Consider the following 12,500-nt stretch of genomic DNA (forward strand, 5'->3'; position numbering starts at 1 on the left):
AAAATTTCCTTGCTCTGTTAAACATCATTTGGGAAATTATAAAAAAAAAAATAATAAAAAAAAAAATCAATTATTCAAGGGGGGCTAATAATTCTGACTTCATATACATACATACATATATATATATATATATATATATATATATATATATATATATATATATATATATATATATATATATATATATATATATATATATATATATATATATATATCTTATTGTTTTTAGAATTTAATTAATAAATATAGTAATATTTAATGTATTTTAAAATAAAATAATCATCAAAAATTAATTTTGATTACATAATAATTGTTATTAATTTAGTTTTGCCCTAATGTTTTGATATTTGTATTCATTAATTTAATTTATTTATTTATTTATAATTTTTTTATTGTATTTCTTATTTTTAGTTATTTATGTTAAGTTATATTTACTTTATTTTAATTTAATTTTATAAATTTATTTTTATATAATATTATTTTTATTTATTTTAATTTCTTATTTTTTATTATATTTAGTTATTTTACTGTAGTTATATTTAATCATTATTTTATTTCTTTTGTTTATTTCTTTTGTTTGTTATATTTACATTTTTTTCTTTTATTAATGTTTATTTTATATTTTGGTATTTTTATTATTTAATTTGATATTTTTGTTATTTAGTTTTTTTGTTATATTTACTTGATTTTATTTTATTCTTAAGTTTTTTAAAAAAAATTCATTTTGTTATTTATTTATATTTACATACATTTTTATTTGATATTTTATTATTGTTAATGAATATTTTTTATAATTTTTTTTTATTTATTAATTTATTTGTCAGTCACTTTTAGAACAACCACTAAAGTGAATGGATTGTTTAAATCAACAGTGATTCATTCTCATTCATAGCTCATTTATAAGTTGCAAGTTTCATGGCTCTGTTTGTTCTCTTGTGCTGGTTGCGGAACATTGTGGAAGTTTTGGGTGTTTCTTTTGTTGCATGATTCAGATGTTAAACATCTTTCTTTTGGCCTTGCTTAAACCGCATTTACTTGTTGCATTCGTGGTTTGGTTGAATTTGCATTGCACAGAATGCACAAACCCAGACTGAATCAACAGCAGGCCATGCTCATAAGCTTACAGGGAAATAAATGACATTGAGAAAGAAAATTTGCAAATGAAGTGCTTAAAACATAGTTTAGGATTTGTGTTTTCTTATGTGCTTTTGTTGTGTGTTTTTTTAAGAATGTATAATTTATTTTCTTAATACATTGTTATTTAAAAAATTTATTTTATACATTTTATATTTTATTTTATTTTAATAAATATTGTTTTGCTTTATATTTATATAATTTGTTTTATTCAGTCATTTCATTTCATTACATTATTATATTATATAATTATATTTTTTTAAATTATCATTTGCATTCATGTTACATTGTAATTTTTAAAATAAATATTTTAATTTACTTTATTATATAGTTCTGTAATATTTGTATTTAAATGCATGTGTAATTGATGTAATACATTTTATATTGTTTTTTTTTTCTTTGCCATGTAGTTATTTTTGTTTTCAAATGAATAAATAACTGGTTATTTAATAAAAATAAATGTTAATGGTAGCTTTAGTGAAAATGATGGCAATGCAAGTAAAACACATAACGCATATTTATATTACATTTACTTTTTGCCATGAAAATGCTGACAAACTATGTAATCCTATTTATCTTAAACTGCTTCCAATACAAACTAGAACAAAATTCAGATTATTAATGGGAGAATTGTCGCCCTCGTGTGTCTGCAGTAAATCACAGCACAGAGTCATATAACTCCAGTCATATCACTGGTTCACAGAACTTTTAGGATAAATATTCATTATTTATATGTTCATATATTATTTAGTATATTATTTTTATTTATTTTATTGATATTTATTGATACAAATAATAAACTAAAAGAATATACTGTATGTTATTGAGAATTTTTTGAAAAATGACATAGTATATATATTATATACTATATAATATATATATTTAGTATATATTTGTTTATTATTTTTTTATCAATTTTATAATATACCTTTTTATTTAATACGTTTTATATTAGTAACATTTTATTTTTTATTTGAGTTGTTTTATTAGTTTTGTATTTTTTTTAATCCTAAAGTAATCCTAAACATGTAATTTCTTTTTTTCTAATGAATACAAATATTTCATTTATGTTTTCTATTAAATATTAATTTAAATATTTGGAAAAAATATTTTTAGAAACTTGTTGCCATTAAACTACCACAGTAGGAATAAAAATACTATTTTCTACTGGTTTGAATCATTTATGAAATCTCTTTTAATTTTCTTTTTTCCCTGTTGAACGCACAAATATTGTTTTAAACCATTGACTTTTTGTCTACTATGGAATTTAATGGCTCCCAGTTTGCAACATATTTTAAAGTCTCACCTATTAAGTTTTGTGTTGAACACAGAACAATATTTGTTTGAAGCCATCGACTTCAGTTGTATTGTTGTTTTCATTCTATGGTATTCAATGGCAACCAGTTTCCAAAATTCTGACAGAATTTTCCTTTTTGGGTGAACTATCCCTTTAAGCATTTAAACCTTGTCTGGGGTTGTGCATTTGTGTGTGTGTGAGCATGATCTAATCTGCATGGTGTTGTTTTTGCGCTGTGTGTTTCTCCACATTCAGGACTCACTCACATCTTCATCCAGTCAGCCTAAATACTCGTTCGCTCCGAGCACCGCTATAAACAAGATGGCGCGGCCATTCTCTGCTTCCCCTGGCAGTGGCAGCGCGGGTCCTGTCATCAAGCCGGTGTCGTACGCTCTCAAACCTGCCCTCAGCTCACCGCACAACGGGTATGTCAACAACAGCAGCTCCACATCGGAGTATATAGCTCATTTAGAAAGTCAAAACGGGGACAGAGACATGCGTACTCCAAGTTTTGTTCCCTCAAGCAAAAAAAAGTTTGTTCTCTCTCTTCAAAACCTTTCATATGGGGAGTCGAGTAAATACAGTTGAAACCAGAAGTTTACACACAGTCTAAAAAAGGAACATAACTATTTAAAAAAACAAGGCTGATGGTAAATAATGCTATAAGTTTACTATTTTAGGTCTGTTAGGATTATCTAAATGATTTAAATTTGCTAAATGTCAAAATAATGAGAGAATTTTTTCATTAATTTCTAGACAGTCAAAAGTTTACACACATTTCCTTGGTATTTTTTAGCTTTGCTTTTAAACTGTATGACTTTGGTCAAATGTTTTGGGTCTCCTTCCACAAGCTTCTCACAATAGTTTGGAGGAATTTTGTCCCATTCCTCCTGACAGAATTGCTGTAACTGAGTCAGATTTGTTAGCTGTCTTGCTCGCACAAGCTTTTTTCAACTCTACTCAAATTTCTATAGGATTGAGATCAGGGCTTTGTGATGGCCACTCCAAAACATTCACTCTGTTGTCCTTAAAGAGCCATGAACCCCCGGTTTCAGCAGGATGTCTTCACACCTCTAGTTTGGAAAAAGTCAGGAAAGTGGGTGTGTCTAGCTCTGTTTAGGTGGGAGTGTTGGGGGAGGGGAAATGGGCAGGGTTTGAATAAAAATGGGAGTTGCCATTTGGGCACGGGCTGAGGACCGAGGAAAAACAAACACACACACACACGCAGGGGAGAAGGACAGTGTGTTTAATGATGGTGAAATGTTTGATACCACACGTCGTATAAGAGAAAAAAGCCTCGGCATTTGTCTGTAACTTGGATGCACTCAGTAGGTCAGAAAGCCGGATCTTTCAATATTGTAGTGATATTAACGAACTGTAAACTAATTAACATAGAAATCATTTTGACTAAGGTCTGTCTGTAAACACTGAAAGAGTTCTGCTGACCATACCAACTATAACTTTGTCATCTGAATAAACAAAGAAAGGGCGCTGGGGTCCGTTCTTCGTACGTGGATTACTCAGTAAGCTGGATTTGGATATTGACGATTTGACAAGATCCAGGATCGTTTCGTTCTTCAAAGCTGATCCGAGAGTTGTTGTCATGGCAACAGTTCTGCTAGGTCAAACCTGATCGGGAGCAGGTTCAATGTATATAAACAGGATTAGATCGGCTCAGTTCAAGCAAAGATAATACAGAAAGTATGTACCGAATTCTGATATTTTCTTACAGTAGTAGTTATTTACACTTGGGAAAATGGTACATTATTTTTTAACTATATATATAAAGTTATAGTCATTAATAAAATAAATAAAGTTATACATATTAATAAAACTTATGCAATCTGCACCCTCTAAATGAAAGTACAAAGACTGCCACCTGGTGGTGCAAAGAGAAAACTTATTGATATGAACTTTTTAGATCGCTTAGTACAAATTGTGTACAATAGAAATGCAGAATATGTGACTTTTTTTAAAGCAATAACACATTTATGCAGTTATGTATATATATATATATATATATATATATATATATATATATATATATATATATATATATATATATATATATATGTATATATATATGTATATATATGTATATGTGTATATATGTATATATATATGTATATGTGTATATATGTATGTATATATATATATATATGTATATGTATATATATATATATATATATGTATATGTATATATATATATATATATATATATATATATATATATATATATATATATATGTATATGTATGTATATATATATATATATATATGTATATGTATATGTATGTATATATATATATATATATATGTATATGTATATATATATATATATATATATATATATATATATATGTATATATATATGTGTGTGTGTGTGTGTGTGTGTTTTTGTAATGATGGAGCTATCAGAACTATCTATCTGATGGTAATTAAATGGAGTGGCTACTGGTGAAGGGAAGGGGCTGATTGTGATGTTGGGGAGGGGCTACTGATAATGTGGAGGTGCTGATGGTGATGAATGGGAGGGGCTACTGATGAATGGGAGGAGCTGATGGTGAAGGGAAAGAGCTTTTGGTCAATTACTTGTAGAAAAAGACACTGTTGCATTGTGTTGTAATTGTTTTCCAGAAGGTTGCGAAAATACAAATGTTTTTATTGAGGTCATCACAGTTTCAGTTTGTGTAAGTAAGTAGGTAGGCAGTAAGGCAGGCAGACAGGCAGGCAAGCAGGTAGGTAAGTATGTAGGTAGGTAGGTAAGCAAGTAGGTAGGTAAGTAAGTAGGTAGGTACGTAGGTAGGTAGGTAGGTAGGTACTACTACCTACTTACTTACCTACCTACCTACTTACTTACCTACCTACCTACTTACCTACCTACTTACCTACCTATGTTACTACTAGGTAGGTAAGTAAGTAGGTAGGTAAGTAGGTAGGTTGGTTGGTAAGCAAGTAGGTAGATAGGTGAATTAGTAGGTATGTAAGTAGGATTTATATAAAGCACAGGTGTCAAACTCAGTTCCAAAAGGGCCACAGCTCTGCACAGTTTAGTCCCAACCCTAATTAAACACACCTGATCAAACTAATTGAGTCCTTCAGGCTTGTTTGAAACATTGAGCATTTATTGTGTATGGTCATACACCCAAAGTGCTTCACGATCTCGAAAGGGGTCTGTCCCCACTCTACCACCAGTGTGCAGCTCCACTTAGATGATGTTACGGCAGCCACAGGACAACGGCACCAGTGCTGCACCACACACCAGCTATAGGTGTAATGGAGAGACTGTGATAGAGCCAATTGGATGGGGATGATTGGGAGGCTGTGATGGGTAAGGGCAGATGGAGGGAATTTGGCCAGGACACCGGGGTTACATCCCTACTCTTTGCGAGAAGTGCTATGGGGTTTTTAATGACCACAGAGAGTCAGGACCTCAGTTTAACGTCTCCTCTGAAAGAATGTCCTACATTGTCACACTCGAACTTAATAATTGTCCCACTGTTTCTTTGGTAATTGTCCGGCTAAATGTCTCTCTGTACTGCTGAGAATAGACCCCTGCCAGATTATGCCTCAACAGTGTAAAGCTTATTAGGTGGATAATTGTGTGGTAGGGTTAATATGTGGAGAATAATCAGCTTGGATAAGGCCATCAGGTAGAGATTTCAAGGAAAGGATCCTTCATCTGGCAGGAGTGTTATTTTTGGCGATTCCATTTTTTTCAATGGAGAGGGAAGGAACGTTTCGCCCATGCCAGTTTCGCCCCATGCCATGCCCCCAGCTATGACACAATACTGACCAAGTTAAAAGTTATGTGTTTTACTTTAAGAAAGTTATATTACAAATTTTTAAATGGTCAAAATGACTGGCTCGGTAGTTCTTGTGTTTAATTTTATAGTGTTTTCATGAGCACTTTTGACCTTCGTGGTTGCACATATTGCGCACGTGTTTGTGTGATAAAGCAGCGGTGTCTGTTCTCCTTGTTGGAGGTTTTTAGGTGTTCATTGGTGTGGGAAGTGTTCACAATCTGCTCTTCATCTGTTTTCTCTTTTCTGCCAAACTTTAACAAGCAGGTTTATTTACGGTGATGAAAAGAGCAGTGAAGTGTTGGAGCTGGAGCAGGACACCGCTGGCCTTGTTGTTGTGGTTTTGTGAAGTCAGGTTGGGGTCGGAGTGTGTGTGTGTGTGTTGCTGTTTTTAGAGTGGAGACGCTGCTGTAGAATCTGCTGAGTGTGTGTCGGCTCAATTACTCTACAGCTTTACTTAGAAAAGATCCCGTACACCGTAAAGCTGAACGCAGCAGATTTGAGCAAATGATGACGATATTTGAAAGAACAAAACAAACACGCCCATAACTGAAGACTCCTTTATATCTTAGCTGTTATTGGACACGCCCCTTATTGCTGATTGGCTGCAGGTGTGTTTGTGGACTGGCCTGACAGAAGAGAAAAATTATTATTATACTTATTTCATAGGGATGTGAACCTACACTGGTCTCACAGTTCGGTTACGATCATCATGCCATCGATTTGGTTTAATTCCATATCTCGGTGCATTGACGATGCTTTTCATACACTTATATTTTACTTCACAGCACAGGAAATCTTGTATTAAAATGTATAATTTTAAAATACATTATATATGTATTTGTAATACAATTTAGTCCTTTAATACAAGCAGTCCGATATACAAACTGTACCTTTAATTTGACCTGCTCAAGGAAAACACTCAAGTATATGCACATAACTCATACACATAGATATATTCACTAGATATCGCATAAGGACCCTGAGCATGCGTCAATAGCGCCGCCACATTGGTACAGTGCTCCCAGGACAAGTGTCATTCAACCTCACTACTCAAGACAGTGTTATTACGTGAAGATGCGGGACTTTAGCGCTGTCTACGGGTGTAGTAACGAGCAAACAAAGAAAACAAAGCACAAAGGCAGAACATTTCATAGGTAATATTAAGTTTTTTTCTGTTTTTGTATGTTCTGAACTTTTGTGCTAATCAGGTAACGTTATTGATGATGACAGTCTCTTACTGCATTCACCATACGGCAAAGCAGCTCCAACTCGCACTAAACACTCGGCTTATGCTAGTTTTGTTGAATAAAATCAGCAAACAATGCAAAAGAAATATGACAACGAGATGCTGCGCAGCCAGAAACTTGTATTATTGTCGGCTAGTGAACGAGTCGTTCATAACGGAGATTCATTGACAAGCGAATCGCTCCCTCCGTCAGTATGAGAAGTGAAAGCAGGTGAGGAGCTGTGTTTCAGGACATGATTAGATCAAATTTAACACGGAGGGTGGATAGTACATTTCTGTACACACAAACACAAGCTTTTTGTCAGGAATGCCCGTGCGGTCACTGATCCATCAATGTAGAAAAGTGATGTACAATTATAATTTTCGTAATTAGAAAAAAGAAATTACATACTAACATCCAGGAAAACTCCCGATCATAGATATATGTGTTTATGTGTATATCTCTGGCTTTGGATGGCCACAGTCCTCCACTGTACCTTGGTCCCGCAATCATTTCAAAGGAGCGCTACCCTGTACCAAGATGGCGGCGCTATTGACGCATTCCGTCCAATAGACAACAATAGGCCAGGCGACATCTGATGTATATATCTATGACTCATACATATCAGTACATAACTCAAGATCATGCACAGAACAGCATGAACATTTAAAGCAAATGAACTGATGTAAATATCATCCCGCTTGCTTTTTAAGCGTTGTCGAGTGAGTTTTTACACCCTTTTGATTGGTCACGCGCTCAATAGGAAGGAATGCGATCGGCTCTAGGAAGCTGGCGCTGTTCACCGATAAGTGACACTGATAATCGGATGCGGCGATCACAGCTGATGCTCCTCAAGTATCGCTGTAACAGCTGAGAAGAGAGGAAACGTCATGCCAGCAGGTCAAATGGGCGACAGTGAGAAAAAAAAATGTAGTTTACTTTCATTTTCTCCACAGCGGTACAATAGAGGCTTCTGCTGTAAAATCAGTGTCAGTGAAGGACTGTCCAGCAAACACATGCAGTGAATTGTGCAGAGTTTCTGCATTTTAATTACTCACACTCGCCTGCCTCGTCATAGTATTCAACTGCGACATAGCGCATATGAGATAAATGGCGTCAGCACATAAAAACCGGTTATGATTATTACTGAACCGATACCGAAATGCTTGAGTCTGCATCGCGGTGCACTTAAGAAACAATTAATTTGGACACCCCTATTATTTCATATTCGGTATGGAGGTGTTGGGGTAAATATTTAGTGCAGGGGTTCTCAACTGGTTTGGCCATGGGACCCAAATTTTACATGGTCATCAGGCCGCGACCTAAATTTTTAGGAATTATAATATAATTTTAGGAATTATGATTCATTTGTATTTAATTGTTAACATACACAACTGGTAACAGATAAATTATAAGGAAATCACCAAGACTTACAAATAAACAATATTTTACTGCTGTTATTTAACAAAATGTATCAAATTATAGAAATATTACAGAGTAAAAATGTCAAATACTGTAAACAGTGGTTAGGGTAAAGAAAAGTTAAGTTACTATTAACTAAACTGAACTGTTAATAAAACATTAACACTGATCTGGTTAAACTGAACAGAAACCAGCAAACTGAAGTAAAATTATAAAAAAATAATCATAACCATTTTATAATAATCACCAGTTATTTGCTGTTATGCTTTTGTGTGGGTTTTCTTGGTCTTTGCTACACGGTGAGCACAGTAAGATGTACTTGTACTTGTTTTGAACTTGAATATGTTCGACCCTTTTGTGATGCCCTCAGCTATTGGAGTCGTCTTAGAAAATAGTCCACTGATTTTTCCTTGCAACTGGGATGTTTGGTTTCTAAATGTTGTTTTGATTTAGGTTTCATGCTCTCTTATGAGAGCATCTCCCTACATATGACACACTGAGGTTTTAAGCCTTTTTTGTCGTCAAAATATGTAAATCCACACTTTACATATTCGGGGTCGTACTTGCGCTGGAATTTCACATGTCAAAAGGGTATATGCCGAGCTAGTGTTTTTCCCATACTGATAAACTTCCAGTGACCTGTTATTGTGAACTTTTTTCCATTTTATACGGTTCCTTTTACAGCATGGATGTTGTAATGTCATTAAAATACATTCAGTTAAATAAACTTTAGCATTTATTTAGTTGCTCAAGCGTAAAACGAGACAAAAAGCCGTTTACTCGCACGCGCCTGTCAGAATCGGCAGGCTAGCACAGAAGCTTTATTGAATATACTGAGGTAAAATAAAGGCTCATTTTATAAAGACATGGTGGAGGAAAATGTAATTTAATGCAGTGCTTCTTGTACAATTTGAGACCCACTTTATATCGGATATCACTCAGCCAGTGGAGATCACTGATTTTTAAAGAAAACAGACCTTAAACGCGCCGTTTTTTGCATTGCATACAGTTCGCCGAAAGCGCCTGGGCTTGTCCCATTAGCCCCATTAGCAAGCTTCGTCGCACACACATTTCAAAATAAAAGTCCGATATAAGCAAAATAAGTTAAATATTAAACTATTGTTGTTTTTTTGATCTCACAACCCACCAGTTGAGAAACACTGATTTAGTGTTTTGTTGTATTATTCTTATGTTTATTTATTTCGTATTTAGTTCTATATGTATTTATGAAATATATTTTTATTTCTTTAATTTAAAAAATTCTTTATATATTTATGTATCTATTTTAATTCATTTATTTTGTTTAAATATTTAGTGGCTCAGTGACTTAATCGAATCGCAATTGCGTTTTGAAATGTCGCATTTAGTTAATAACAAGAGGCTATGCTATGGAATATATAAGTAATTTTTTATTTCCCCCACCCAGAGCAAATGCGTGACTGCGTCTGTGTGTGATAGTCCTACTAACCAATTGAGTGAGCACACTTTCCTTCTGCCCATCAGAACTTTTCAATCTGCCTCTTATCAGCCATGTTAATTTGCTGAGTGTTCTGCATTTTTACAGCAATTTTTTTGTTTGTATAATATCTGCACTTTCTCCCTAATTTAAGATCAACTTATTTACAGAAAGGTAAGGGTACAGTTTAGTTGTGTTCACTGTTTGCTCTAGAGAAAAAAATTGTTTAATTTCTGAATATTTTAAAATGAATATGAATAAATGTTGGAGTAAGTTAATATCTTTTCAGTTCCCAATGCACTCACTGCATTTTAGCAGTAAGAAGCTACAATACAGAATTAAAGCTGAAGCTTGACTACAAAATTAAACCGCAGATGAAATCACAATCGCAATATTTGTCAAAAAAAAATAGCAATTAGATTTTTACTCCAAATCGCACAGCCCTAGTATTAGTAGTATTGGCGGTGTTAGTAGTATTAGTATTGGTATTAGTAGTGGTGGCAGTAGTCGTAGTAGGTGTTGTTGTAATATTTCAAATTGTTTTTGTAATGCCTATAGACCTTTTTCATGGCTGCTGCATGGAGGGCGCCATAGCGACCAGCGTCTTCTGGTAGAATGCTAAAAACTTCCGTTTACAGCGTGTACAACTGATAATTTGCGCTCCGAAAATGGGTTTCAATAACGTTTTTAATGGATAAGAGTGTTTAGAAATGTGTCTGTTAAAGCCGTTATAATCTGTCAAATGTGGTTCAAGCGCGTCAGAAATACGAGAAAAACGTTCCAGTTCACGTGACTGCCGTCAGAAATAGTGTGTGTGTGCGTTCCCAACCTGTCAGCTGTTAGCTCGGCAGCTCATTAACATACACACACACACACACACACACACACACGCGTGCGCGCACGCATAGAGAGAGAGAGAGAGAGAACCAGAGTACTGGCACAAAAGTTAACAGGTATGAAAGTCGTGCAATTTACAAAAATGAGCAATAAAAGTCTGTTACTGATCCTCTGCTGCTGATTTGCTGTTTATTCTAATCGCGAGTCGTTTGTGTTTTATTTCATGTGTTGTTTTCACCACGGTTTGTGTTTTTCTGTCATTTGGAAATGACACTAGCTTATATTTTCACTGTCACGGTTATTAAATCAGTGTGTCAGTGGCACAGTACAGGCTACGTGTGTGTGTCAAACATTTTGGTGAACTACATTAGTTTGGGCTGGTTATATATTTGAAATAAAGAGAAAATGTTGACTTTAGCGATGACGAGGTTTCATTTAAACTGCAGAAGATGCCGTCTGACAACGAGGGGAAAACGCCTCACAGTAGCTGTTTTCCATCCTATTAGATCACATTTCTTTAAAAGATCAGTCCAGGAGATGCTGCTGATGGACAACAGTATTAGTTCAAAGAGGATAAAAGCAGGTAAAATAGAGTAAAACTATCGTTTCAAAGCTGTCCAAATGTGACTGTTTACACACATCAGCTGCCGACCGGAAGTTCTTTGCATTCTCCTTGCGCATACACGCCAAGCATCATGGGTAATTTTGCGTTCCAAGAAAAGGGTCTATATATTACTAATAATGGATGTTCATTATGTTTTTCAGTAGGTTTTTTTATGAATAAATGCAGTATTAAGTCAGTTGGCCATGCATTTCATAAACAACCAATTGTTTAACTTTAATTATTAATGAAATAATGCATTGTGAAAAATGTTTATACATAGAATTTTTAAAATCCCATTTAAGACTTGCAGTTTTCCTTGATTGCTAAATCACAGTTTCTGAACCCTTGCTTTATTTGCTCGTCTTTTGGGTTGAGTCAGGCCAGAACACTTCTATCTTGAAGCAATAGGGCAAGAAGCCTCCTGTGTGCCATATACGGTCCTGACATGATTACTTCCCTATATCACCCCATGCTAAATCCATGTCTTGCAGCAGTTTTACTCTGGTGTAGGGTTGTCTAGCATACACTTTCCATGAAACTACTCAGTCAGATTCAGCAAATGTGGGTGTGGAGGTTCATAAACTGCCCATTACACTCATCTTCTCAAATTGTTTTTCATAACATGCTTAGACACTCTCCCTCCCACCTTCAACAACCTGTTTGCTTATATCGGTTGTCACATCATTTGAAAAACATGTCATCAATTTTGAGTGGATCT

At 34.2% G+C, this 12,500-nt stretch overlaps 3 protein-coding genes across 6 annotated transcripts in view; 2 read left to right on the forward strand and 1 right to left on the reverse strand.

The window, feature by feature from the left end:
- Positions 1–12,500, forward strand: part of rnf44 (ring finger protein 44) — a 325,815-nt gene that overhangs the window by 190,186 nt on the left and 123,129 nt on the right. The window lies entirely within an intron of this gene.
- Positions 1–12,500, reverse strand: part of unc5a (unc-5 netrin receptor A) — a 716,311-nt gene that overhangs the window by 90,853 nt on the left and 612,958 nt on the right. The gene's annotated exons all lie outside the window — the stretch shown is intronic.
- Positions 1–12,500, forward strand: part of pdlim7 (PDZ and LIM domain 7) — a 114,408-nt gene that overhangs the window by 63,538 nt on the left and 38,370 nt on the right. The window contains 1 exon segment of one of the 2 annotated variants that reach the window (NM_200840.2): positions 2,687–2,856. Within the exon segment in view, the coding sequence (NP_957134.2) occupies positions 2,687–2,856 (170 nt within the window). 2 annotated transcript variants of the gene reach the window in all.

Source organism: Danio rerio, chromosome 14, assembly GCF_052040795.2.
Source record: "Danio rerio strain M-AB ecotype USA chromosome 14, GRCz13ab, whole genome shotgun sequence".
Classification (NCBI taxonomy): Eukaryota; Metazoa; Chordata; class Actinopteri; order Cypriniformes; family Danionidae; genus Danio; species Danio rerio.